General features: G+C 43.6%; 1 protein-coding gene across 1 annotated transcript in view; it reads left to right on the top strand.

Annotated features, from left to right (window-relative positions):
• esyt1a (extended synaptotagmin-like protein 1a) overlaps window positions 1-15,000 on the top strand; it is a 32,453-nt gene that overhangs the window by 4,769 nt on the left and 12,684 nt on the right. The window contains exons 3-16 of the mRNA XM_083640997.1: window positions 3,897-4,031; window positions 6,151-6,224; window positions 6,937-7,009; window positions 7,127-7,216; window positions 7,510-7,565; window positions 8,634-8,754; window positions 10,017-10,193; window positions 10,707-10,789; window positions 11,039-11,087; window positions 11,411-11,500; window positions 12,363-12,458; window positions 12,547-12,618; window positions 13,103-13,189; window positions 14,878-15,000. The exon at window positions 14,878-15,000 is cut by the window's right edge and continues 27 nt beyond it. Of these exons, the coding sequence (XP_083497123.1) occupies window positions 3,897-4,031; window positions 6,151-6,224; window positions 6,937-7,009; window positions 7,127-7,216; window positions 7,510-7,565; window positions 8,634-8,754; window positions 10,017-10,193; window positions 10,707-10,789; window positions 11,039-11,087; window positions 11,411-11,500; window positions 12,363-12,458; window positions 12,547-12,618; window positions 13,103-13,189; window positions 14,878-15,000 (1,326 nt within the window). The remainder of the gene's footprint in view (window positions 1-3,896; window positions 4,032-6,150; window positions 6,225-6,936; window positions 7,010-7,126; window positions 7,217-7,509; window positions 7,566-8,633; window positions 8,755-10,016; window positions 10,194-10,706; window positions 10,790-11,038; window positions 11,088-11,410; window positions 11,501-12,362; window positions 12,459-12,546; window positions 12,619-13,102; window positions 13,190-14,877) is intronic.

The following is a 15,000-nucleotide window of genomic DNA, read 5'->3' as shown; positions in this document are numbered from 1 at the left end:
CTGTATGTGCATGTGTGTGTCTTCTTTGGATTGTCTCTGTCTGTATGTGCATGTGTGTGTCTTCTTTGGATTGTCTCTGTCTGTATGTGCATGTGTGTGTCTTCTTTGGATTGTCTCTGTCTGTATGTGCATGTGTGAGTCTTCTTTGGATTGTCTCTGTCTGTATGTGCATGTGTGAGTCTTCTTTGGATTGTCTCTGTCTGTATGTGCATGTGTGAGTCTTCTTTGGATTGTCTCTGTCTGTATGTGCATGTGTGTGTGTCTTCTTTGGATTGTGTCTGTATGTGCATGTGTGTGTCTTCTTTGGATTGTCTCTGTCTGTATGTGCATGTGTGAGTCTTCTTTGGATTGTCTCTGTCTGTATGTGCATGTGTGTGTGTCTTCTTTGGATTGTCTCTGTCTGTATGTGCATGTGTGTGTGTGTGTGTCTTCTTTGGATTGTCTCTGTCTGTATGTGCATGTTTGTGTCTTCTTTGCAAGCAACGAAGAACACGAATCATCCAATCACCACGCAGCACTCGAGATGGCTGATCCCATTCGACTGATAGAGCAGAGAGGAAGCAGCAAATGTTCCGATCGTACCCAGATAAGATGTTGCAACCTGGCTCACTTTTAATATCAAGATAAAGAACACCTACGCTGACTTTGAGTGCCCTCCCCCCCGGGGTCTTTTGCCTTCATCATCATCAGGGCAGATTATCTACTGTTGTATAATTAAGAGTGCAGGGAGAGTGGCTCAGAGCTACTGTGTGTCTGCCTGCACAGTGACCCGGGCAGGGCGAGCCAGGCCCGGAATACTAATAAAGAAAGCTGCGTTCTGGAGGGAGAAATGTAATGAAGTCTGTGACAAAAGCCCAGATTGTCGGAGAGTAATCTGCTGATCTCATCTTTCACTGTCCCCCCCCCCCCCTCTCCTCCCCTCCCCCACTCCTCCATGACATACGATCAGGCCGCCCACACTCATCCCCCTGAGCTGTAAGCAAACAGACCGCAGCCCCCAACACCTCCTATAACGTTTCATTACATCATCTGACTACATTACATCTGACTACATCTGAATGTACGGACATGACTCCACGCTAATAGGTTCCCACCTTGAAATCCTTGAAAGTTTGTGAATGTGAGAGAGAAAAATCAAGGCGTTGAAAGTGGGGGAAAATAGACAAAATAGACACATAGCCAAGTGCTTGGATTTTTGTGCAAGAATAGAAATAGAAATTCTTTGAATATATATATATATATATATATATATATATATATATATATATATATTACCTAATGTTAATAGACTATGTTCCGCTGTCTGTCTACATGTGTGTCTCCCGCAATCTGCGTCCACCTGCCTCGAGAAACTGTTGTCTGAGCTTCTGTAAAGGCTCCTAGTTCTCATTACGAAAAATTCTCCGTGTTATCAGAAAGACAGTAATTAGTCTAGTTATAACAGTAATTAACCTTCAAGATTTAAGATTCAAGATGAATTTAATAGCCATAATGAGTAAACATGTTACAAATGAGGAATTTGCCTTTGTGCGCCATGATCCGTGTCTCAAACTGCCCTGTTGGGTCCTTGAATTTGAAGGAATTGGGCCTGGAAAGTCCTAGAAAAGTGGTGCTCAGGAAGGCGTGGGGGGAACCCTTGCAGACTACATACAGTATCAGCTCTCAGAATGAATATGTAGTCTGTGAGTAAGGCCAGACCGGAACGCCTGCCAGGGTTTTCCTTTTACCGACCGCATCATTCTTAATGGCATGTCCATAACTGGCTCATTAATAATGTATGGCGGTCTTGACCCTGCCGTAGCTTGTTAGCATAAAGCGTTAGCATCAGCAGTCTGGCGGGGAGTTAGCGGAGTACACGGCGGAGGTCAAAGGAATGACCTACAGATGATAAGACCTGGCACCTCTCTCTCAAAGCTCGCACTGAAGAGATGCCGAAGCCTGCAGCAATGTGCGCGATGGCATCAAGACTCAATGTAAATGTTCTGTTCTTCTCACTCTGTCATGTGCACGGGCAATCTATGCATCAATGACATCCACCTATCAAATGAAAATGATGGTTGAATTAGTCCAATGTTGTTCATGAGGTTTCTATATGTTCTCACAGCACCCGCCAAAATGACTGATACTGGAATGCACCGTGTATGATTAATTTAATAGATAGAAATCCAACAGGGAATTATTGATGGCTCAGGTTGTGGTATTCTTCGCATTTGATAGATTTCCCCTTGCCAGAGTTTTTATTTATTATTATTATTATTTATTTTTTTTACTTGTTTTGGGTAGCAGAATAGACGGTGGTCCAGTGGTCGTGCTGTCGCCTCATAGCGAGAGGGTTCTGGTTTCGATTCCTGCCTGGGTTAGCTGACGCTGTTGGCACTGGGGTATTTTCTCCCCTTCGGTGTCTATTGCCCAGGTGGGCTACAGTATCCCGTAAAAAAATTGCCTTTCTGTGTGGAGTTACTTGGAATCGTATGCCTCCGAGGTTATCTATTCCTTTTTTCGATGCCAGTATGTTTAGATAGATAAATAGATAGATAGAGAGAGAGAGAGAGAGAGAGAGAGAGAGAGAGAGAGAGAGAGAGAGAGAGAGAGAGAGATAGATAGATAGATAGATAGATAGATAGATAGATAGAGATAGATAGATAGATAGATAGATAGATAGATAGATAGATAGATAGATAGATAGATAGATATAGAGATAGATAGATATAGAGATAGAGAGATAGATAGATAGATAGATAGATATAGATAGATATATATATAGTGATAGATAGATAGATAGATAGATATATAGATAGATATAGAGATAGATAGATAGATAGATATAGAGATAGATAGATAGATAGATAGATGATATAGAGATAGATAGATAGATAGATAGATAGATAGATAGATAGATAGATAGATAGATAGATAGATAGATAGATAGATAGATAGATCGATCGATCGATCGATCGATCGATCGAGCAAAACTCACGCATCATGACATCAAACTCTGCATCGACGCTGCTGGAAACAAGGAGTTATGGCGGAGAGGAAGAAGCGGTCCAAAGCGTGGCTTCATTTCACGAAGAAAGATGACAACAGTGGTTCTTGTAACATAATAAGGGTAGAAACAGCAGCAATATGTTGAAACATCCTGTTGAAAAGAGGAATTGTAATTTATTTTAACATCTTCAAATGTTATTCGACAGACATTCTACACTGTGTTCAGACTCAAGAGATCGTGAAACAGCTGTGTTGATGCTGAAAATCTGTGTAGGCCTACTTTTTTCCAAACAGAAGATTAATCAGGAATCGATAAGTGAATCGATAAAGAATCGGACCGATAAGCAAAACCGATAATGGCATTGATATCAATAAAATCGTATCAATTCCCATCTCTATTCACGGTGCCAGTGTAGCATGTTTGTGTGTGTTTGGTGCATTTGTGCGTGTTGTGTTTATGACAAATAATGGGTTTGTCTGGGTTCCTTTGGCAAAGCAAATAGCTTGTAGCTGTGGCTTTGTGAGGTGTGTCTGACTACTCGTTAGATCGTTTATTTTTCCCAATGTATTCTTCTTGTTTTGCACAATTGCAAAAAAAGGAGTGCTTTTCAGTGACTCAGTATTTTCACAATTGCTAATACATTATTATTACACAGAATTACTAAACTTTTTTTGGCCAGTGCAAGCGGGCCCTATATCTGGCTTTGTCCAGTCCAATTTGCGTGCCGATTTGATGTTTCAATGCTTGCGAACGCTTTATCGCGCTGGCCATATGCTAGGTTCCGACCTAGCCTTGTTTAATACTTTTAATACTCTATGCATCTTCTATATAATAAAACATTTGCTCATGGTTCTGCCCTTTGTCAAATTCTGCTAAGAAAAACATGTTTTCCCCTTCTGTCCTGTAGATCCTGCAGCAGGCGTGGCCATTTGCTGGCCAGTATCTGGAGAAGTTGCTGGTGGAAACCATCGCTCCTGCCATCCGCGCCTCCAGCATCTATCTGCAGACACTCAGCTTCACCAAGGTCGCCCTGGGAGACAAGGTATCTGTATGGCTTGCCATTTCTCTTCTAAATATGCCTTTACCAAGCAAATACACTGCGACCAAAGCTATTACTGTGGTCTTGGCAAATTGAATCTTGTCCCTAATAAGTCTACTTCAATCTGTCTGTAACGTTACCATTGGAGTCTAACGCATGCATTGTGTTTTGATGAAGAGGCCCAGTCAGACCAGGATATCTTTGGAGGCCAAAAAACAGCAGTAGCGAGCAGAGAACACTCCAAAATAAAACAGCAGTAGCGAGCAGAGCACACTCCAAAATAAAACAGCAGTAGCGAGCAGAGCACACTCCAAAATAAAACAGCAGTAGCGAGCAGAGCACACGCCAAAATAAAACAGCAGTAGCGAGCAGGAGCACACGCCAAAATAAAACAGCAGTAGCGAGCAGAGCACACTCCAAAATAAAACAGCAGTAGCGAGCAGAGAACACTCCAAAATAAAACAGCAGTAGCGAGCAGAGAACACTCCAAAATAAAACAGCAGTAGCGAGCAGGAGCACACGCCAAAATAAAACAGCAGTAGCGAGCAGAGCACACTCCAAAATAAAACAGCAGTAGCGAGCAGAGCACACTCCAAAATAAAACAGCAGTAGCGAGCAGAGCACACTCCAAAATAAAACAGCAGTAGCGAGCAGAGAACACTCCAAAATAAAACAGCAGTAGCGAGCAGAGAACACTCCAAAATAAAACAGCAGTAGCGAGCAGGAGCACACGCCAAAATAAAACAGCAGTAGCGAGCAGAGCACACTCCAAAATAAAACAGCAGTAGCGAGCAGAGCACACTCCAAAATAAAACAGCAGTAGCGAGCAGAGAACACTCCAAAATAAAACAGCAGTAGCGAGCAGAGAACACTCCAAAATAAAACAGCAGTAGCGAGCAGGAGCACACGCCAAAATAAAACAGCAGTAGCAGGAGCACACGCCAAAATCAAGTAAATCAAGGTGCAGGGCCAAGGTAGAAACGTAAAAAGGAGAAAAGGCCAGTACTCAAGAATGTCCTTTAGGCGTTTAACCCATTGATACCTGATGCAGCATTTGCATGTATATCCCTCATTTGTGTGTGTATCCCTTTAAGACCGCGAACCGCGTGACGCCTTAAGGGATATACACACAAATGCTGCATCAGGTATCAATGGGTTAATAGGTTTGGTACAGCAGCAAACCTATTAACCAGCAGGTAGCCTTCATCAGCGTTGTGACAACGTTGTCACAAAAGACATTCTTGAGTGCTGGCCGTTTATCTTTGGAGGCCATCTCTGTTTATTCTGACAAAAGGAAGTAAACAACAAACTCCTCCGGTCAACAGTGATCGTGTAACTTGACTCAAAGGGACAGAGTTAAAGGGACAGAGTTAAAGGGACAGAGTTAAAGGGACAGAGTTAAAGGGACAGAGTTAAAGGCAGGCAGATTATGTTGCAGTCAACAGAAAAACACAGAAGTTTACGGAAGTAAACAACACAATCCTCCGGTCAATAGTGATCAGGTAACATGAGCTCCTACACAAAGTAAATGACACAGGAATATGTTAGCGTACTACACAATACTTTTAAGCTAACAAACTTAATTTGTTCAATTCATTTAAAAGTAATTTTAACTGAAAGGCAAAAACACAGACGTTTCTATGACCACAATGTCGCTTACCTCTCCCGTGGAGTACAATAGCAAAAGGCTTGCGATGAAGGCGGGAGACACCATGTATAGGGGCGACCCACGAAAGTGAACGTAGTGGTACAGATAGTCTCAAGCGTTTGACTCTGGGACCTAACATGTCAGGTTATAACTATTTACACAGATTTTGCGTAATTATAAAACGACATATAACTAATGTATATTTGACTCTGTTACACATGACTGCTGTATAATTGACTCTGTGACATCTGGACTTTTCTCCAGAAGTCTGCTCATACAAGTCTCATCTCGCCAGCCTTTTTCATTATAGGCGTAAAGACCGATGATTCCATTACAGTGAATGATAACGCTGCTGATAACGTCTGCAGAGATGATCATCTGCGGACATGATTTCCTAAGATGTTCCACAAACGTTCATCTTGCATCTGTATCAGTTGGTGTTTTATGGTTGACCAGCAGCTGTTGTGTTCACAGGCGGTGAAGGTGGTGGGTGTGAAGGCTCACACAGAACAAGATAAGAGACAAGTCATGTTGGATTTGTATGTCAGGTATTTGCATTAGACTTCTTCTGTCATTTCATATTGAGGATATTGTGTAAGCAACCAATCAGCCTCATAACAAACAGAAACGTTCTTCCCAGAAGGGCTTCTGGGTAGTGTAGTTGTAAAAGCACTCAACTGGGTAGTGTAGCGGTAGATTCCCTGCCTACCAACACGAGGGTCGCAGGTTTGCGTCCTTGTGTTACCTCCGGCTTGGTCGGGCATCCATACAGGCACGATTGGCTGGTGTCTGCCGGTGGGAAGCCGGATTGAGGGTATGTGTCCTGCTTGCTGCACTAGCGCCTCCTCTGGTCAGTCGGGGTGCCTGTTCGGGGGGGGGAGGGAACTGGTGCGAATAGCATGATCCTCCCACGTGCTACGTTCTGCCGGTGAAGCTCCCGCTGTCAGGTGGAAAGAAGCGGCTGGAACTGTGCATGTGTCGGAGGAAGCATGGTGCTAGTCTACGGCTCTCACCAGATCGGCAGAAGGTGGAGCAGCGAGCGGGGCAGCAGGGGGAAATTGGCCAAGTACAATTGGGGAGAAAATGGGAGGGGGGGAAATATTCCCAGAGGAGAACTATCAGTCCAGGACTCGGCTTAGTTTCGTAACACTGTACTATGGTTTGCTTAACACAAAAATGAATGCCATAACTGCACAACAGCTACTTCTCCCACTTATGCATGTACACATTGTCAGATCTGACCCTACTCTTCTCTTGTAGCTACGATGGTGATGTCGAGATCAATGTTGAAATCAACAGGTACTTCTGTAAAGCAGGAGTCAAAGGAATCCAGGTATAGGAAGTGAAGAAATAATTCATTCATTCATTATTTAATTAATCTATCTTAGTTGCTTTAGTGATCTCTAAAACAAATCGCCCTTGCTGTACTGTACCACTTTGCTGTCTGCAGCTCCATGGGATGCTGCGTGTGATCCTGGAGCCTCTCATCGGAGACGCGCCTCTGGTCGGAGCCATCACGGTGTTCTTCATCCGCAGGCCTGTGAGTGTGCTGCCAGCAGACCGGCCTCTCACTGCATTATTGACCTTTTTCACAGCATCCATGTGTGTCTACAAGGCAGGGTAAACCCAGTTGCAAGCAAAACATTAATCATGGTTTCCAACTTCCAATCCATTTGTGTTCCAGTGCTGGGACTGGGATTAATGTTTAGCTCGCACCTGTGTTTACCCTGCCTTTTAGACACAAAATGGCTGCTGTGAAAAAGGCGAATTATGGTTGATCTGAAGATGCCGTGTCGACATACAGTATGTCTTTACTTTCATCCACTATCACAGAAACTGGACATCAACTGGACTGGCCTGACCAACCTGCTGGATATCCCAGGGCTGAAGTGAGTTTTGTTGGTGTTCTCTGGGCATCGGGGTGAGGGTTGTGTGATGTCAACCAAATACCCATGGATGATGGCATCGTCGTTGACTTGTCAGGTGAAAAGAAGCGGCTGAGGAGTGCACATGTATCAGAGGAAGCATGCGCTAGTCTCCCCAGATCGGAAAACCCGGAAAACCCAGAAAAACATGATATTTTGTGTGTGTTGGTGTTTTGTATTCGTATTTATTCAGCATGTAGTATTAAGACTCCATGCATTTATACTCAGCTAGTTTCAAGCAAATACAATTAAAGTATTGTCAGAGGCGTGTGTTGTTGTTGACATATCCAAGCATCCCCCTGGCAATACTTTTGATGACAGTTCGTCATTCCTTTTTAATTGTATTCCTCCTGCATTAGCCAACATGATTTCACAAAAAAATGCCCTCATCTTTAGCCAATGGGTGCTGCCTATTGGCGGCGTTGTTGAGAACCTGGATATCATGTTTTATACGCATGTCCACGTGGTCAGCAGTAGTATTACGTAGCCCAGGGATACTCAACTTGCTTTGCCCGGGGGCCACTTTCGTGAAATGATAGAAGGCCAGGGGCCAGTTAATAAACAAACAATATACATTTTTCTGTGGCGGATTGTAGGTTTTTGAGGTGTCAGCCGGCGTTTAGTCTGACAATGTTGTGCACACCGGATAGTTAGTTAGGTTAAGTACATACATAAGTGCCTGGGTAGCGAGCAGACGGCGGTATTTGACAATTTAGCAGCTAAATCATAGAATATTGAAAGATATTCCATATTCCAGACTGAAATGCTATAACAGAAGTGGAGTATTGGCCAGAATGACATGAACATTTGGACACTTATTCAGCGGGTATCTTGCATGTTGCGTTCAGGTGCAGTGAACTTTTTTTTTTTTTTTTTTCCCCATTGCAATCGCAATTCCATTGCGGGCCACACAGGAAGCAAGTTGAGTATCACTGATGTAGCCTATATCTGTCTGTCTGTCTGTCTCTGTCTGTCTCTCTGTCCCACTCACCCCATGTCTGTCTCCAACACCACCCTTGCATTCATTTGCAGTTTCATATCGGACACTATGATAATGGATGCAATAGCCTCCTTCCTGGTGCTCCCCAACCGTTTCACTATCCCACTGGTGGCCGACCTGCACGTTGCGCAGCTCCGCTCCCCTCTCCCAAGGGTAACTGTCTCAATAATGAATGACCTGGAGGGACACGGCCCCACACAGCCTGAAGCTAATTTATCATTTTGAGCCATAAGCAAACACATAGTCTACTGTAGCCTCAAAGCCACATAGCAAACACATAGCCTACTGTAGCCTCAAAACCACATAGCAAACACATAGCCTACTGTAGCCTCAAAACCACATAGCAAACACATAGCCTACTGTAGCCTCAAAACCACATAGCAAACACATAGCCTATTGTAGCCTCAAAACCACATAGCAAACACATAGCCTACTGTAGCCTCAAAACCACATAGCAAACACATACTGTAGCCTCAAAGCCACATAGCAAACACATAGCCTATTGTAGCCTCAAAACCACATAGCAAACACATAGCCTATTGTAGCCTCAAAACCACATAGCCTACTGTAGCCTCAAAGCCACATAGCAAACACATAGCCTACTGTAGCCTCAAAGCCACATAGCAAACACATAGTCTACTGTAGCCTCAAAGCCACATAGCAAACACATAGCCTATTGTAGCCTCAAAGCCACATAGCAAACACATAGCCTATTGTAGCCTCAAAGCCACATAGCAAACACATAGCCTACTGTAGCCTCAAAACCACATAGCAAACACATAGTCTACTGTAGCCTCAAAGCCACATAGCAAACACATAGCCTATTGTAGCCTCAAAGCCACATAGCAAACACATAGCCTACTGTAGCCTCAAAACCACATAGCAAACACATAGCCTATTGTAGCCTCAAAACCACATAGCAAACACATAGTCTACTGTAGCCGCAAAGCCACATAGCAAACACATAGCCTATTGTAGCCTCAAAACCACATAGCAAACACATAGTCTACTGTAGCCTCAAAACCACATAGCAAACACATAGCCTATTGTAGCCTCAAAACCACATAGCAAACACATAGTCTACTGTAGCCTCAAAGCCACATAGCAGAACACATAGCCTATTGTAGCCTCAAAACCACATAGCAAACACATAGTCTACTGTAGCCTCAAAGCCACATAGCAAACACATAGCCTATTGTAGCCTCAAAACCACATAGCAAACACATAGTCTACTGTAGCCTCAAAGCCACATAGCAAACACATAGCCTATTGTAGCCTCAAAACCACATAGCAAACACATAGTCTACTGTAGCCTCAAAGCCACATAGCAAATCTAAATGTGGACCCATGTGTTGAGTAAGATTTTGCTTTTCTCTGTACACGTCTGTCTGCATGTATACATGTGTGCATGCTAGGGAGTCGTGCGGATCCACCTGCTGGAGGCTGAGGACCTGACCGCTAAGGATACAATTATCAGGGGCTTGATCGATGGGAAGTCAGACCCGTACGCTATACTGCGCGTGGGAACCCAGACCTTCACCTCGCACCACGTGGACAGCAACCTGAACCCCCAGTGGAGGGAGATGTATGAGGTGAGAGGGGACGGGAAGGGAAGGGAGTACCTGAGCTGACAAACAAACAAAAATCTATCGCTGGTTATGCTACTTGGCCTTGACATTCAAGCACTGTACGTCCCGCTAAGTTGTGTGCTGTATAGCTATAGCTTGGTGTTGATGTCTTGATTTGTGTCCTTGCTTCAGAGAGATTGCACTAAGTCTTAATTGGTCGTCAGTATGTCAGTTTGGGGGAGGTGTTATCTGCTGCTGCAAAAACAGGACGCTGTGGTTTCAGAGATAAACAGGTCTTGCAAAAAACTGTGGTTGATTGAAACACAAATTTGTGCCATGTCAAACCTGAGCCAAACAGTGACTAGATCATTGAGTTATTACTAACATAGAGCAGCACAACAGTCAGACCTGTTTACCATTTTGACTGCCCCGATGTGTGCATGTCCTTGTGTTATTGTGTCATTGTGTTTGTATCTATATTTGTGTATTTGTTGTGCGTGTCGTGTGTTTGTCCGTTTATATATGTGTGTGTGTCAGGTGATTGTCCATGAAGTACCTGGTCAGGAGTTGGAAGTGGAAGTGTTTGACAAAGACCCAGACCAGGATGACTTCCTGGGGAGGTAGCTCATTCATTCACCCATTTACTCTCTGTCTCCATGCGCTTCTCACCTCATCTTCATCTCTGCAATTGGCATAGCTATTTTGTAATGCCCTCCTCTCTCTATCGTGGTCCTCATTCATTCTCTCTCTCTCTCCCTCTCTCTGTGTCTCTCTCCCTTTCTCGGTCTCTCTCTTTTTCTTTTTCTCCCTCTCTCTCTCTCTGTCTCATATTCATTCTCTCTCTTTCTCTCTCTCTCTCTCTCTCTCAGGGTCAATGTGGATCTTGACATTGTGAAGAGGGCCAGAATTGTGGATGATGTGAGTATTAATGTTCACGTTTAATTATTGTCTGCATCACTGGGAAGATGAAACATGTCTGGCATTTAAACAGCACAAACACAAGAATACAATTACCACAGTATGTGTCCTGCTGCAGAGAATATCAAAACAGTGTTCTCAAGCGGACTGAACAGCTCCCAAGACTGCAGTAATCCTGTTAGCATGAGCACATGTGTCTCCTCGTGATCAAGCTCTCTCTCTCTCTCTCTCTCTGATCTCGCTGTCTTCGCCCATCCAGGCTGTTAGAAATCAGCCGGATGAGAATAATGTACACGTAACGACCCCTCTGTTTCTGCCCACAGTGGTTCACTCTGAAGGACGTCTCATCTGGCCGTGTTCACCTCAGGCTGGAGTGGCTCTCTCTGCTGCCCTCTGCTGCCAGACTGAGCGAGGTGAGTCTGCGGCACTGCATTATGATACATTAATGGTGCTCTTTTTAGCTGCAACCAGCAGCTCTATAGAGAGGCCAAGTGAACGCCACTTCCTGCTTCAGCACTGTACCAGAGATTTTCCCATAGACATTTCGTGAAATGCCTCTACAAATAGTTTTACTTGGTCAAACCAAACGGTTCAGCTATATTTAGAATCGGGAGAGACCACATAACATTTAACTCGGACCAAAACCTAAAAAAAACATAGACACAATCGAAAACATATTTTCTTTAAACCCGCATTTTTTAAACGTTTTGGTCCGTGTGAAATGTTATGCGGTCTCTCCTGTCTCTAAATATATCTGAACCGTTTGGTTTCAACAAGTAAAACTATTTTTATAAGCATTTTATGAAATGTCTATGGGAAAATAAATGGCGGATGAAAATCTCTGGTACAGTGCTGAAGCAGGAAGTGACGTTCCACTTTGGATCTCTATAGGTTGCTCTGTCGGTCGGTCAGTCGCTCGGTCCACAAAAATGTCCCCACCCTTTGCCAGCTACGGTTTTCACCCTAGGAGGCTGAGATTTGGCACGGAGCTCATGTGTATGTGTGTACAAGTGTGTGTTTGTGTTCATGCCAATTGACTAAAAGGGTCCCGAAATGCAGGGTGGCAGAGACCAAAGACACACACAGGGCGGTCGTGCCTCTGCCATCCTGGATTTTGGAAATTTGCAGTGGGGGGGTGTGTGTTAAGAATACATGCATGCATGTGCGTACGTCCTCACAGCTATTGCAAATTCGTGCTTGTTTCAATCCCTGGATTATTGCTCCTGGCTCATCTTCTTCACATACATTCTCCTTTGCCTCTCTTTCTTCTACCAGGTGATTCAGAGGAACCAGAACCTGACCAGTAAAACAGCTGATCCTCCCTCCGCTGCCATCCTAGCCATCTATCTCGATCAAGCAGAAGAGCTGCCGGTAAGAGTAGCAGCACCAAGGCTTTGTTGGGCGGTTTGTGTTGATTCTCCATCTGTCATCCTCAACCTGAGTATTCTATGTGTTTCAGTTCAGGAAAGGCAATAAGGACCCCAGCCCTATGGTTCAGCTTTCCATTCAGGATACAACTAAAGAGAGCAGGGTAAGAATCTATCTTTTAACAACTCGGGATCGGACAATATGCTTCTCACACTACGCGATACAAGGTTCATGATTTGATACAAGGTTCATGATTTGATAAAAGGTTCACAATTTGATACAACCAAGATACGGTGGCTGCAGGATTATGTGATGTTGAGTTACACATTTTTCTAGTAATGGCATTGGCTTGCTAGAATGTAAACAACAATTTTAGAAATGTCTTTACAAAGTGAAAATAATATAATTTGGATGGAGAGCTTGTGAAATTGTGATGGGAAATCCATCTCATTTGTGATTAGTACAGCAAAATAAAATGTAGCTAATATTGCTAATATACATATCGCTAATATACAATACATATTGTCACATTTTTGTATTGAGATATAATTAATTTCCTCATATTGTCCCATCTCTATTAACTACACATTAGTACATGCAACCAAGCTCTTATGAACATAATGAACGTTTGCCCCTGTGTTCCCCAGACTTGCTATGGAAGCAACAGCCCTGTGTGGGAGGACGCATTCACCTTCTTCATCCAGGATCCTCGCAAACAGGACATTGACGTTCAGGCAAGTCGAAGTCACCAGAGACTAGTAAGAAGTCTATCACCCAATTGATCTAACTATAAGAGATTCACATCCAATCGCTCACCATGTTGAGGTGATTACATCACTAAATAGCTTATTTATTTCTCCTCTTCCTCTGATTTCGCCTGGTAAACATCCTGATCATGTGATCTCACATTCTGTTTCGCTGTACGTATCAGTCTGTACTCCTAGCCGTCCACATCGATTTCAGTGGGTGGGAGTACTTGCCTTGACAGACAACTCCTTCAGCCAATCAGCGTCGCCAAATCCAATCTAAATCCTGTCGTAAGAATGCCAAAAACGTTTTTTTTTTCCTGCCGAGAAACTCCGCTGGTGCACACTATTGTGAGTTGGAATAACTGCACGTATGGCTGTGTTTCCTCTACCATAGATATTATATTACTATAGATGGGTCACCGCAGGCTCCGCCAATTCTAACAAATGGTAGCAGCAAGTCTCCTAAATGGGCGTGGTCAACCATTGACTCAGATCAGAGCCGTGTAGATAGAAGAGTCCCGACATCTCCATTCACTCCATTGGACCAGTTTTTTTCCAGGAAGTAAGGTCCTGGAACTCTTGAGTAAAAAAAGCAGCACTGTCGAGTTGCAGCAAAATAGACAGTCTGTGTTGTACTTTGAAAGGGTTTTTCATCCCTTGAATCAAATTGTACATTATCAGCTTTATTTTAGCATGCGAAAGTAGCGCGAGACCCATTCCTGGCTGTTCATTGGCTAATGAGTCTCGCATTTTGGTCCTCCGCTGACGGCACTCTCTCTCTAGAGCAGTGGTTCTCAAATGGGGGTCCGTGGCACTTTGCCAGGGGGTCCGCGAAAAGTTTTCAGGTAAAAAAAAAAAAAAATGCTACATGTTACTTATTCCTTCTCAAACTACTTCCTACATGGTGCTAGTCTATCAAAATATCTTGGATGTCATTGATGGTGTTGCATAGTGGTTTTCTGTACTGTTGACAAATTGTGATATTGTAAGTCGCTTTGGACAAAACAAAAGTGTCTGCTAAATGACGTAATGTAAATGTAATGTAATAAAAAAAAAATATATATATATATATATTTTTTTTGCAAAATCTTCATAGTTCAACGAAAATAGTTTATGCTTTAAATCTAAAATGGTTCGTCGATTACATTCTAATAACAAACCTATCAAATTAAAAGTCAAGCACGTTACCGTGGAAACAATTAAGCTTAGCCCAAAATCACAAATCAGAATGAGGGGGTCCCCGGTATATTTTCTATCTTGTAAGGGGTCCTTGGCTGAAAAACATTTGAGAACCTCTGCTCTAGAGGACACTAAACTCAGATCTGCCGAAAGTCTCCTAAGTGGGCGTGTCCGTGGAAAACCATGGGCAAAACCCACATGGCAAAATGACAGGAAGTGAGTTGAAGTCGGGCCGTCTTGCTTGAATCTCACCGTCTTCGACTCTACTAACATACATTCTTACCGCTCGTTGCTTCGGGAGCCGCCATTACTGTTTTGCCAGCACCCGATTGGCCGATTACGTTGTCAACTATGAGGGAGGTCCCTAATTGGACCGGGGTACATTATCATTTCTGGAAATTATACCAGGCTAAATTTTCAACCCTTGACCACGAAGTTTGCCTTTCCCCTGCTGTGTTTTTTTTGTCACCCTATAACTCTATGTGTTGCTTTAGGTGAAGGACGATGACCGCGCTCAGTCCCTGGGCAGCCTGAGCATCCCTCTGACTCGTCTCCTGGCGAGTCCTGAGCTCACCATGGACCAGTGGTTCCAGCTGGAAAACTCTGGTTCTGCCAGC

Source organism: Poromitra crassiceps, assembly GCF_964638095.1.
Source record: "Poromitra crassiceps genome assembly, chromosome: 8".
NCBI classification, from domain to species: Eukaryota; Metazoa; Chordata; class Actinopteri; order Beryciformes; family Melamphaidae; genus Poromitra; species Poromitra crassiceps.
The sequence above is the reverse complement of the archived record's forward strand: the minus strand, read 5'-3'. Positions and strand labels throughout refer to the sequence as shown.